The 12,448-nt window shown below is 32.7% G+C and overlaps 1 protein-coding gene across 1 annotated transcript in view; it reads right to left on the bottom strand.

Moving 5' to 3' along the window:
- The window catches only part of LOC110106836 (CCR4-NOT transcription complex subunit 10), a 36,280-nt gene extending 24,144 nt beyond the window's left edge, over nucleotides 1-12,136 (bottom strand). The window contains exons 1-5 of the mRNA XM_020836879.2: nucleotides 11,536-12,136; nucleotides 9,875-9,961; nucleotides 3,472-3,654; nucleotides 3,298-3,384; nucleotides 3,153-3,224 (exon numbers count right to left, since the gene is read on the bottom strand). Coding sequence (XP_020692538.1) covers nucleotides 3,153-3,224; nucleotides 3,298-3,384; nucleotides 3,472-3,654; nucleotides 9,875-9,961; nucleotides 11,536-11,709 — 603 coding nt within the window. The 5' untranslated portion in view covers nucleotides 11,710-12,136. The remainder of the gene's footprint in view (nucleotides 1-3,152; nucleotides 3,225-3,297; nucleotides 3,385-3,471; nucleotides 3,655-9,874; nucleotides 9,962-11,535) is intronic.
- Between the last annotated feature and the right edge of the window lie 312 nt (nucleotides 12,137-12,448).

Below are 12,448 nucleotides of genomic sequence, written 5' to 3'. Positions count from 1 at the left end.
GATTACTTAGATGACATGCTTATGGCTTCATTTTAGACCTTGCACAACTCTTTGATTAGAATAATTTTGGATTAAAATTATTAGCAATTATCAACGTCGATTAAAACAAATAAAGAGATGTTTTGCGTAGGCTAAATCACATGCTCCAAGCTTTGAAATTTTAAAGATAGATAAGACAATTGAAACAACGCAAAATAGTAGTCTTCAATTTAATCCCTAGTCTAACAACGAGATTTAGGATGCACAGAAAGTACACTCAATATCCTACGAATTACTAGGCTTAGCAAGAGCACTTGGATGAGTCTTTTGTGATTACAATCAAGCCAAAGAGAATTTAGATTTCAAAGAAATAAGATGCAAGTGAGAAAAGAAACCTTTGCTAAGGAGACGCGGAGATCCTCCACTTGATGCCTTCAAAATGCTTGTCAATGGCTTCCGTCATTCATAAGGATGAATGATTGTCATCTTCCCACAGTAGCAAGTTCTCTTGAAGACTAGTCAAGAGCGAAGAGACAAGATGTTCTTTTCAATGTGTGTTGAATAAGCAACTCCAAATCTTCCCACAGAAAATCTGAAAAGATTTCAGATTTTCTAGCTAAACTTTAGAGAAAGTTTCAGATTTCTCTAATGAAACAGTAGAAATCTTTGGAGGAGAGCTTGTACAGGTAATTCAAGAGAAGGCTTAATGAGGGGGAAGATAGTTTGGAAAGAAGAGAGAGCACGGGAAGGCATGGGCGGCGGCAAAGAAAAAAAAAAAAGACGGGCAAGGAAATTCTTTCCAAAACAGAGAAGTGGAATAGGAAAGAATAAAGGGATTTGGAGTCTTGGTAAATTCGGTCCACAGAGAAGAGAAATAATTTGAATTATTTCCCAATTGAGTTTATGCTGTAATTAAGAAATAAATCCCAAATTTACTCCTATAGGGGCCGGCTGCTTGCATGTGTGAAGAAGGTTTGGGATGAGGTGTCTTGCTTACCTAATTGAGATATAAAAATAGGAAAGTAATTAATCAAATCCAAGTGAATTTAAAATTCAAATGAAATTGATTTAGAAACTTTCCAAAAATAGAATCGTAAATTAGGAAAGTTTTCAAATTTCAAATTAATGAGTTTGAATTTTGAAAATCTGGCCAAATTCCATCTATCCAAATTAGGCAAGGGTTCTAATGGGGATGAGGGAGTGGATGGGGGCCAGCGGCTAGGTGATGGGAGCCAACGGCATGGGGATCGGGTTGGGAGTTGGCCGTGGGAATTGGAGTGAGGAGGGAGGATTTCGTAGTGGTGGTAGTCCGACGACGAAGTGAGGATTGGTGGGAGAAAAGAAAAGAAGATGGAGATAAGAAAAAGAAACCACGAACCTGACTTATCTAGGTTGGTGGGTATTGTGCCAATCTCTTCCTCTCCTAGGAAGCTCTCTCCATTAGAGTTCTCAAACACACAAATTCTCATGCAAGAAGGAATTTCAATAAGCAATCATTCATTCATTCATTCCCCAAAACAAAGGAAAAGAGGCTATAAATAGCCGGGTACAAAGACTCAAGAAAATAAAAGACCAACTTGCCCTTTGGGCTTACATGCGACAACTCCCATGAGAGGGGTACAACGGGAAATAAAAACGACACTTAAGCAAATAAGAAATGCATAAATAAAATCAAATACAATCATGACTCAGAAATACAAGGACTCGATCGTGGCCGTAGATCGGTGGCCACGTCTCTGATAAACCTTTCACGCTGATCTGATGTCTGATCTGATGTCCCCATCAGACCATGGTAGAGGGCAAAAAGGTTACCAATGTTTACTCTGATCCTTCCTAACAGGGAAAGCTTTAACTAAACTGTCAAAATCATCACATTTTTAGTTTTTATTACTTTTTACTTCATTCAGTTTAAGCCAAAGTGCCAAACAACGAAGTACAATTGTACAAATATAAGGGAATAATTTTATCAGATCTATTCCATCTAGTGGAAGAACCACAATATTTCATCTGTGTATCGCATATTTTACGCCATGAGTTCAGATAACACAGTCTAAAGCAAATTAGCACTCTTTTATGCCAATCACTCTAAAGACAAGGTGGGATCAACATAAAGAAGATGCCACCAATTACTAATTTCTTCAAGCTAACAAGTCAAAACATGGTATGTCCAATATTTCCACTAAAGACTATTATTTCTCAATTTCCTCAAGAAAGACTTTCCTTAAAGAATATTTCCCTGAACAAATTACATTTTTAAGCCAACCAGTGCTGCTGGACTTGATCCTTTTTTATATATTTTTTTCTCATGTCCTTTGCAGATAAACACAGGACAGCTATCGCCTGTTTATTTGTTTGCTTGCTCTCAATCTGAAAGACTAATAAATGCATGACGGTTGTTTATTAAGATGGAAACCATTCAAATAAAAGCATTGCAATATGGAAAGCACTGAATGGATTTAAGATATACGTTCCACCTGATGAAACTACCATCAATACCAGGGAAAAAAAGATCTATCAGGGATTCATTATCTAGCTCACAACTCAGCTGCTATCTTCTGGCTTCTTCATTATAAACAAATTTTTCAGCCGTATTACACTCAATTTACACAATTTATTTTCCATCTAATTTTCCCAGATGCAATTTGGCACTTATATGAAGAAGTTTAACCCGTGTTAACTTCAAGAAAATTTCTGCCCCATCAATGCTTTGGCCAAAAAGGATAACGCCTAAAGAAGACAAACAAAAATAAATTACCGCCAAATTAGAAACCAAAATCCAACCCTTCACTCAGTTTCTTGCCCTGAAGCCCTTTTTTTTTTTCGATTGAGAGCAATTTATTGTACCTCTATAGAAACATTATCATCTTAAATTTCAGTCAACTAAAAAAATTGCAGTGCACCAAACATGAGTCCAAAAAAAGAATTACTACTCTGGAAACAGGGCGAAATAAAATAACTGCTAGTGAATATGAAGAAAGACTCGCAAATATTAGAGTTCAAAATGCCAAAACAGCAGTCTTAAGAGAGTGCAAATCATGAACATGGAAAAAAAAACAAAGGGTCAATGGAGCTAAGAGTGATTTAACTTTGAATGCATTTAGATAAATTTAACATCATAGTTCTTCCTAAAGAGAAGATAAACTTAAAGAAAACCTGCAAGCAGAGAAACTTACTGCAGCTCTAGTTGCATCTTGGGAAGCTAATGCAATGTCAAGCATTAGAAGGCATACATGAAGAGCAGTTCTCTGGAAATGAAACATTATTATGTTACATTAGGCTTTGTTGGCATCAGGGTATACAAGTATTAGTGCATCATACCTCATCTATTGGTTCTATGTTGTAATATAATGGCTCTAGAAATGACAAAGCACATGCATATTCATGCAAATGATAGAGCACAGCAGCCTATGAAACCACCAAAGTAGAACAAATTGTCAGGAAAAAAAAATATAAAAATCAGAAATATTAATTTAATCATCTATAATAGCATACAGTGTTAAATGTCACAACAGAGGTGCCAAACTCGTCTGCATATGCCACCTTAACAGTATCTGCAGCAGCCGACTGATTTAGGGAATTGGAACTGCCCCTGGATATAGAATTAACATTATTTCCAACTATGCTAGCCACTTCAGTTTGATCTCTAGCTGCAAGAGCAAGTTCTTCGCTTCTCTTCTAAATTGACAAAAATATGTGATCAGTCATTAAAAGGAAACATTAAATTTCAAAGAAGTATAGAAAAAAATGAAAAAATTCATAACAAGAATATGAAAAAGATGCTAAAGATTGCACACCAGCTAAAATCAATAACGTCAGCACAAGTTATCAAAAAGTGTTGAAATTGAAAGCAATATAAACAATTTTATATCCTAGTAACATGAAGTCAAATATATACAACATTAATCAACTCCAAATAGATAAAGCCTTATTTCTAGTCCTAAAAAGTTCTTATACTACCACGTGGTTCAACTAAATAAACGGTATCATCATTTATACAAGAAATGAAGGATCCCTAACGAGTGCATAACTCCTTTACAGATCAATATGATAACAAAAACGATGACACAGCAGGCCATAATTAAAATTCTAACGGTGGGTTTGTCCTGAGAATCCATATAATAAATTTCTCAGACCCATAAAGTTTCCATATGAACATGCTAATATACCATTGGAGTCACCTCTGGTGCAATCCTGACCATCAACTATGAAAAGTTTTGATATCAAAATGGTTTTTATAGTTTCCATATGAACATGCTATGGTCAGGATTGCACCAGAGGTAATATACCAGTGGTGCAATCCTGACCTCTGGTGCAATCCATAGTTAAGCAATTAATATCAAATGAAAACAAAAAAATATATTGCTTAGGTTGTTGACACATGTTCAATGGTTTTGATATCAAAACAACCAAAACTCAACCCATAAGCAGCTTTCAAGTAGCAGATTAAAACCATAAAAGAACACTACATCCCATGATTTTTTTTAGCAAGCACGTAATTTTAAAAGTGAAGAAGATCCATAGCTTGCAGAAGGCCACTTCAAAAATAACATCTCCACGAGCATTTCACAAATCAAAAACCACCTAATAAATTATGTGTACAATAACAACCCATATATTAAAGATATCTCCACAACTCGAGCCCAAAAAAAAAATCTCATAGTACAATCCCTAACATCCATCTGGAAATCTCGTTAGACCATCAAAGGATGATGAAAAGATCTACAAAATGCACAAAATCATGCATGGTGATAGTTTTATGAATGTTTAAAAGGACAAACAGCCTTGATAGCTCATATCTACCTATCCATCTAGATAGATAAAAGAAACTTGTGGTCAAATCTATAGAAAAACACCAATTTTCACTATAAACTTCCTTTTCTAATAAATATAAGTATTTGAGCGTACAAAAGACAAAGAAAAAACATTGATCTTAAGTTTCATAAAAAAACCTACATGGTGGATACAACTCACTAAATTCTAGATCTTTCCTTGCCAATCAAACAAATTTAAAGTGTAATGCTAAACTCCTAAGAAAATCTGCACTTTTTTTTTTTTGACTTAGCTTTAATAAGTGTACCAATCAAATTTAGGTGACATGCACTTTTGCTCCAGAAAAGTTTTTTATTGGTCAACATAATCGCGTGCTTATAATGACAGTTTTTGTGCATATATTTTTTTAGGGAGTATAGCATTTCTAACATTTAAACTCTTTAACAAAAAAATGCAAGTATATTATGACATTCTTTATTTCATATTTTCATATAACATATGTTTCTCAGATATAATAAACTTTTATATGCATATCTAACATTAATTTTAGCTTGAATAAAAAAGATTTTCTTTACAAAATATCCCTCATTATAATAGCTTTTAAGTATTGTTAACTCATGACCAAGAATTTTCTCATTGCTATTTATGAGCGAACTAAGATTTATTTTTATTTTTTTAATTAATTGTAGTTTTTTATTAATTTAAATTTGGAGATAAATTCCTAGGATCATGTTCCAGAAGGATCTCAAGCACAGTTGCCTGTTCTAACTCAATAAGTCGACACCTTCAATGTGTATTTATATGCACATCTGCATAAACTTTTTGTTAGTATCAAACATCTTCTAATTGATCCATAATTAATGCAAAGATCTAATTAAGGTTTGTAATGTAACAGGTGATCAACACAAAAAAAATGAATCTGATTGCCCCTATACTTGATGCAGAATTGCATAACTAAACATGAGAGAAAAATGAAAAATTTTGTATAAGCAAGCAAAGTACACATTTCAGGGTTACTAAAAAAAAACAGTTATGGGTGTAGGTTGGGGAAGAAAACTGTTAGGCCTTGCCTGTAAATGCCAAGTGTCAGCTGCTTTGAGCATCTACTATTCTGTTTCTCCATAATATCGGTTTTAGTTTGTTGTTATGAAACTACGAAGCTAAGGAAATGATTGATAATAACAAATTCCCACAGGAGTTTTCTTCGTTTCAATAAAATGCCATAGCATGAATGTGATTTTTTCTAGAATTTAAATTTTTTTTTATAACAAGATATTAGGCTTGGTATGATTTTTTTCATGCTGCAGTGCTCTCATAGTGTTTTAACATAAAGATTTGAAAAACCTAATAACATTTTTTAGAGATAGATCAATGTGCATTTAATGGCAATATCATTTTCTGCTGCTTGGACTATCTTTGGGGAACAAGTTTGTCAAACACTTGATAGTATATGGAAAGGATTTATTAATTTTCCACAGTGAACCACGAGTTGATTGAATTAAAGTAACACTAAGCTTTTTAAGTCTAATTCGTTATTGTATAATAGTGCTACTCATTGTTAATTCCTGGGGTGTAACAACTATGGGAGTAAAGATGATATGAAATTCATGTAAACATTAGCTTGATTGTTGAGAAGCAATCATTTCTCATTCTTTTTGTGATCTAACATAATATTATAATCATATAATCAAGACTGACAATGAATATAAATAAATCTCAGTTTTAAACTTTCTATATTTCCAATTTAGCCTTCTAAAAGATTCAGTTATAAATGCAAGTCCTGCTTGTTTGAAGGTCTGCCCGTAGACTTGGAGCATCACTGGCAATTTATAATTTTGAGCATAGGCTCAAATGTGCATCCAATACATTCCTGAATTAAATGAAAATTGAGTTTTTTAAACTAATTAAAATCTGAAAATACATTCATCTTGATAACTATTTTTTTATTTAGGTAATTCATAAAAAGTAATTTATATGTTCAAAATATCTAGTTAAACCTATCTGCTTAAACCTAAACCAATTTGTTTAAAAAAAGAGACCTCAGAAGAAAACTGACAACCTCATCCTGCCTCAAGATTATACCGCAAGAACTGCAAGGAACAAGCACGCTACACTCCGACCCAACTGCACCATCACTGCTGCTCCACTGCCTCTGCTCTTGTTGTCAGTAGCCCCTCTCCTACCTTTTTTTTTTTTCTTATTTACCTAATGCTTATTTGTTTCTTATTTAGAATTGTTATTTCATTGATGATTTGCACTTCATATTCTCTATTTCAAATGAGGTGTTCTCCATTTTGAATGAAATTTTTAGGTTAGTGTTATTTTCAAATCATCAAAGATTATGAAAAAGAGTTTGATAAAATAGAAAGATCCAACATGAATTTTTAGCAATCAAGTGTAAATTACAAGGGAGGAGTAGACTTACATTTAGTTGAAATGTAACTATTATGCTAAGTTGATTAAAGGAAGTGTAACAAGACTGAAGAACTTCTTATCTAGATTAGAAATAGAAGTTTCAATTTCACCAGTATTCGCATGCTACGGACTATTATTTGAACCCTCAATATCGATATACTGAGAATAAGATCACCGATCTAAAGATCATATGTTGATCGTACAATTCTATGAATAGATTGATTGCTAACTCAATGGTAAGGGCTATGGCTGATTTCCAAGTTGTAGCTCTCAGATATAGAAAATGATTCTTTGGATTACAACAGCCCAAATATGCTATAGTGAAATGTTCCTCTAGTAATTTTAACATCTACTATTTTTTATTTGTATTTTGTGCTAATTGTTTAATTAAATTAGCAGTGGTGGATTCAATTTAGAGATGAAACTCTTGATTTACCAAGAGTTGTAACCAAAATATTGAATTTTACATGCTTGTCATCAAGGTGTGAGCACAATTGCAATATGTATAACCAAGTTCATACAAATAGAAGAAATCACTTGACTAGCTACAGGATGAGCTCGTTGATTTAAATTGTGTGTAACAAGATATTAAAAAAAAAGCATTCAAAGAAAATAGTTTTGAAGTATGATGAAAAATAATTAGTTAGTAATGATATCCCATCAAATGAAGAATAATATGTGGAGGACAAAAATGAAATTACACAATCACAATCAAAAGAAGAAAATCTCAACAAGACTATCATATGTCAACAAGTAAAAGAAATTTTAAGTACAAAACTTTATGCAATAGAAATTAGAATAATCAATAAAATCATTATTTAAAATTTAATTACAATTCTTATTAATTTTTATTGATTAGATCAGAGGAAGATGATTTTGATTGAAGATGAAGAAGATTGAGAGGATGTTGCAACTAAGGATTAGAGAGGAGATAACACAATCAACTAAAATGACAATTATTCTACTGAAAATCCTCTAAGTGATAAGAGTGTGGGCAGCTTTTGAATTAACAAAATTATGATCTTAGAATATTTATTTATATTAAATTGGAAATAGGAGAGACTTATTATTTAGTGTTAGTAGCCTTTAATAACTTTTTTATGATCTTACTTTGATATTAATATATTCCTTATTATTTCATAATTTAATTTGGAGGCTTATATCTCAAAATACCTCTAGACTTACGTCTGGCCTTATAAAAAGAAAACACCTCAATATCCAACTATAAAATTTAAAACCTTAATAATTACATGAACATGTATGTATAAATACTAAACATGTATGCATACATATATGACAAACATATGTATTAGTATGTGTGTGTAGTGTGTACACAACAACAACAACAACAGCATCAAGCCTTTATCCCACTACAGGGGGGAGGGGGGGTCAATACATGAATCTTTTGTATCCTTTGTGTCATGTTAAGAATCAAATTCTCATTTAAATCTAATAAAGAAAGGTCATTTATGATATTTTCTAACCAAGTCTTTTTAGGTCTATCTTTACCTTTCTTAACATAAGTCAAATATAATACATCTACTCTCCTAACTAGGTCATTGGAAGGTAGTCATTTTATGTGACCAAGCCATCTAAAGCGACTCTATCTAATCTCATCTTCCACTAGAGCAACTCCAACCTTTTCACGAATATATATTATTTTGAGCATCTTTTAACCATGCAACATACAAATAAAAATAAATATTCTATTGACTATGTAAAGAAAATAGTAAAGAATCAAATATTATCAACATTACTTTTTTGGAATGAAGCCAACTCATACCACATGGAGTAAGAATCATATTGGTTGGCCCAACTATCAATCAATGCTTAGTTAGTAGCAAAACAAATTTTAAGCATGTTTTTTAAGCAATTATAACTGATAGCAAAATTTTGAATTAAAATTTTTATATAAGAGATATTTTAGAGTACAATCAATGCATGTTGTATTGTTTTTTTTTTTTCATCATTCTTGATTAATGAATGTGCAATATTGATTTTTGATGAAGTCATTTTCCATACAGGATCAAGATATACTTTTTTATCTTACATTTTGAACCACTAGTGGAAATTGAAAAAAAAAATTATTGCAAGGAACTATCGATCAAACTCATATATATTAACTACCAACAAACCTAAGTCGAAAATCAAATTAGTTCATTTTAAATTATCCCAAAAAATTTTTTGAATTCGTTACATTGAATGTATTGTCAATCTCAAGAAAATATAAATCAAAGAAGAATAATCAGTTAAAATTTAAATATCCTAGCAAGAAAAAAGTCACAAATCACAAACTAGTTGCGGAAGCCATGCAATCAAGATATAAAATTCTACTAGTGATAAAATATAGAAACTTTGATCATAAACAATCATAGATGCATCCTCAACTACCCAAAAAATTCAATGTTCACTTATTATATTGAAATGCCAAAAACAACACTCTTGCAGCCCAGCTTTTGTATGATTCATATAGAAGTTTCTAAAACAAATACATATCAACTCAAATGTAAATCTCAAGGATTCTAACCATACTAAGAAATTCATTGCAAAAATGCAAACTTCAAAAAAGAAAAATGAGTCAGATTCCATATTATTCAAACCAGACTCCACCTAAACCTTGTTTAAACGGTCTAACAGAGCAAACACTATAAGAACTCAAAATCGTTTGTTTAGTAATAGTGATCAAGTCATCTAAAACGAAGTGCCTTACCTTGACTTTATTAAATACATCAAGAAGATGTTTTGGATCAGAGCAACCATCACGGTAGTATTCAGCCACAGCAATGTTATGAAGAACCTGCAAAGCATGTCATAAAAACCAAACAAGGTAGAGAAATGATTTAAAAAATCATGGAAGATAATATGTACTTCTAGGGGGAAAATGATGATAAATACCTGTGAGAAGATCGCAAAAAGTCACTAAACCTAATGCTTGGAGAAGAAAACATAGTTCAAGCAACCCAAAACTTATCTAAAATTTATTATAAGAATATAAAAATCCTTGGATGAAAAAGAAATAAAATAAAAAATAATTCAATGATCAAGCTCAATTTTTAAGTTTTTTAAATGATATCATGATATTAATAATGAGCTAATGCTTTCAACCAAGCAAGGAAAAGCCAAGTCCAGCATGCTTCAAATTAAAACAATTCAACCAACTAACCAAGGAAATTGAAGTATTATTCCCATTTCTCAACTTAGTCCCTAATTTTATCTCTTGCTAATGATAGATCTAGATTCACAAGATTATGAGATAGTTTACAGCCACTATATTAGAATCAAGCATAGGAGATGTAAAACAAAAAAGAACTCAGTGTTCGAAATGAGTGAAATTGATAACACAATCAGCACATATTGAACTTCCACAGCAACAACAGAACACAAGCTTATTTAAGACCACAAAGAGATTATGAACATCAACTTTAAGCAGTAAAGTAGAACGCCAATGAAACCATTAATGTTCTTCAAACAATATGGCCTCGCAGATTTGATTAAAAATTCAGATTGCATAACTGCTAAAACTTTGATACTGAGATATCAATATACAACTGCAGCTTTTAAGAGCATACCAAATCTCAACAAAATGATGCACTCAATTACATGATGAAACAAAGAAGCAGTATAAGAATCAGAGACCAAGATACAATACAAATCATACGAAATTCTCCCTATAATAACAATCCGGTATAATCATTATTAGTCAAATGCCAACTATTCTGTGCCAGCTTTGTAAATCTTCTTATAAATTAATTCCTCTTGAATGCTACAAGATGTGTTAACCCCATCATGTGCAAGTATTTTTGCATAGGTTCTAGTAATGTTAAATTGGACCTACTCCTCGTTCCTACTTAATTTTCTTTAATTTCCCTGAGAATTTCTTTGCCTATAGCATTTAGCAACGCCAAAGATGTATTCAGAAGGCAAAGTCTAATAAAAAAAAGTCAATATCAATATCTGCCCCGTTTAAACATATTGTCCATCCAAGTAAATAGAATTCTATTGAATCTGAAGGAGGTTGGAGTTATCCCAGCCTAACATAGTCGGCCAATACAAGTCCATGATGACATAAATGTTGAAAAAAAAAATTCACAATTAGATATGGAATTCAAGCAATTATTTCTTCTCTAAATGACTAATAAAATTCTAGAGATATAAGAAATCCAGTATTTGCATCAAAATCTCCAACCAAAATTCCTAATTGCAGAACAAATGGTCAAGTTACAAACTTTCAACAAAAAAAATGAAAAAAAAAAAACTCAAAATAGTTATAAGTGTGTATCGGAAAAGCAAGCCCAAACCAACATTTCAAGAAAATAACATACACCAACACTCCACCAAAACAAAAAGATCGAAGAAAGCAATGCATCACACCTTCGGATCGCTTCCCTTCTTCGGCAAGAGTTGATTCAAAACCTCGACGCACTCTTCAAATCTCCTGCTCTGGAACATTACCTCCGCCTCCTTGGCCAATCCAGCCGTGAAGACTTCCTCCTCGGAAGACCCGTCCCTTCCCAAAGCAATCGACGACGAATCCCGTGCATCCATCTTCAAATTGGTAGTCTCCAATCGGATCCCCAGTTCTAAACAACCAAACCAAAAGACAAATACCTTCAGCAAGCCTATCTCCGGCACTCCTTTAAACCCCCATTTTCGCGCAATCAAATCGAAATCAAGCAGTCGAAGAGACCCTCGGAGGCTCTTCTTCCATGGTAGGGTTTGTTGGAATGCTAGGGTTTCGAGGAGCGGAAAGAATTGGGCTTTAGGTATTGGGGTTCCAAACTACGATCCTTCAAAGACGAAATGAACAGCTCCGCAAGCCACGGTAGCGTTTTGAGAGATTGTGGCAAGCTACCGGATGAGGAAGGGGAAGACAGAGAGAGCGAGCGATACTGCTACTATTCATTCGACGATGAGAGAGAGAGAGATGGAGGGTAAAAGAAAACTAATTTAGAGGTAAAAGAAAACTAAACTTTCTTATTGGTTTGGTTTTCGTTTAGGTTAAGGTCATCCGATATATAGGTCGAGGTAATTATTATGGTCATTATTATTTTTCTTCCTATAATTTTTATTATTCATTTTTTTTTCCACATTTGATTCAATATTGGAGGGAGGGGCAATAAGAATTTTCACATAGATCCATTTTTATTTCTATCTATCTATATAGATAAAAATAAAAATTCTATAAATTAAAATCATTTTTTCATAAGTTTTGCATTTTTTATCTACATGTATTCAAAAGAATCGTATATTTGATCCCGAAGAGAAAGAAGAGATCTTCGAAAAG

This window comes from Dendrobium catenatum, unplaced genomic scaffold (assembly GCF_001605985.2).
Source record: "Dendrobium catenatum unplaced genomic scaffold, ASM160598v2 fragScaff_scaffold_879, whole genome shotgun sequence".
Taxonomy (NCBI): domain Eukaryota; kingdom Viridiplantae; phylum Streptophyta; class Magnoliopsida; order Asparagales; family Orchidaceae; genus Dendrobium; species Dendrobium catenatum.
This window is presented reverse-complemented; position numbering and strand designations above follow the sequence as displayed.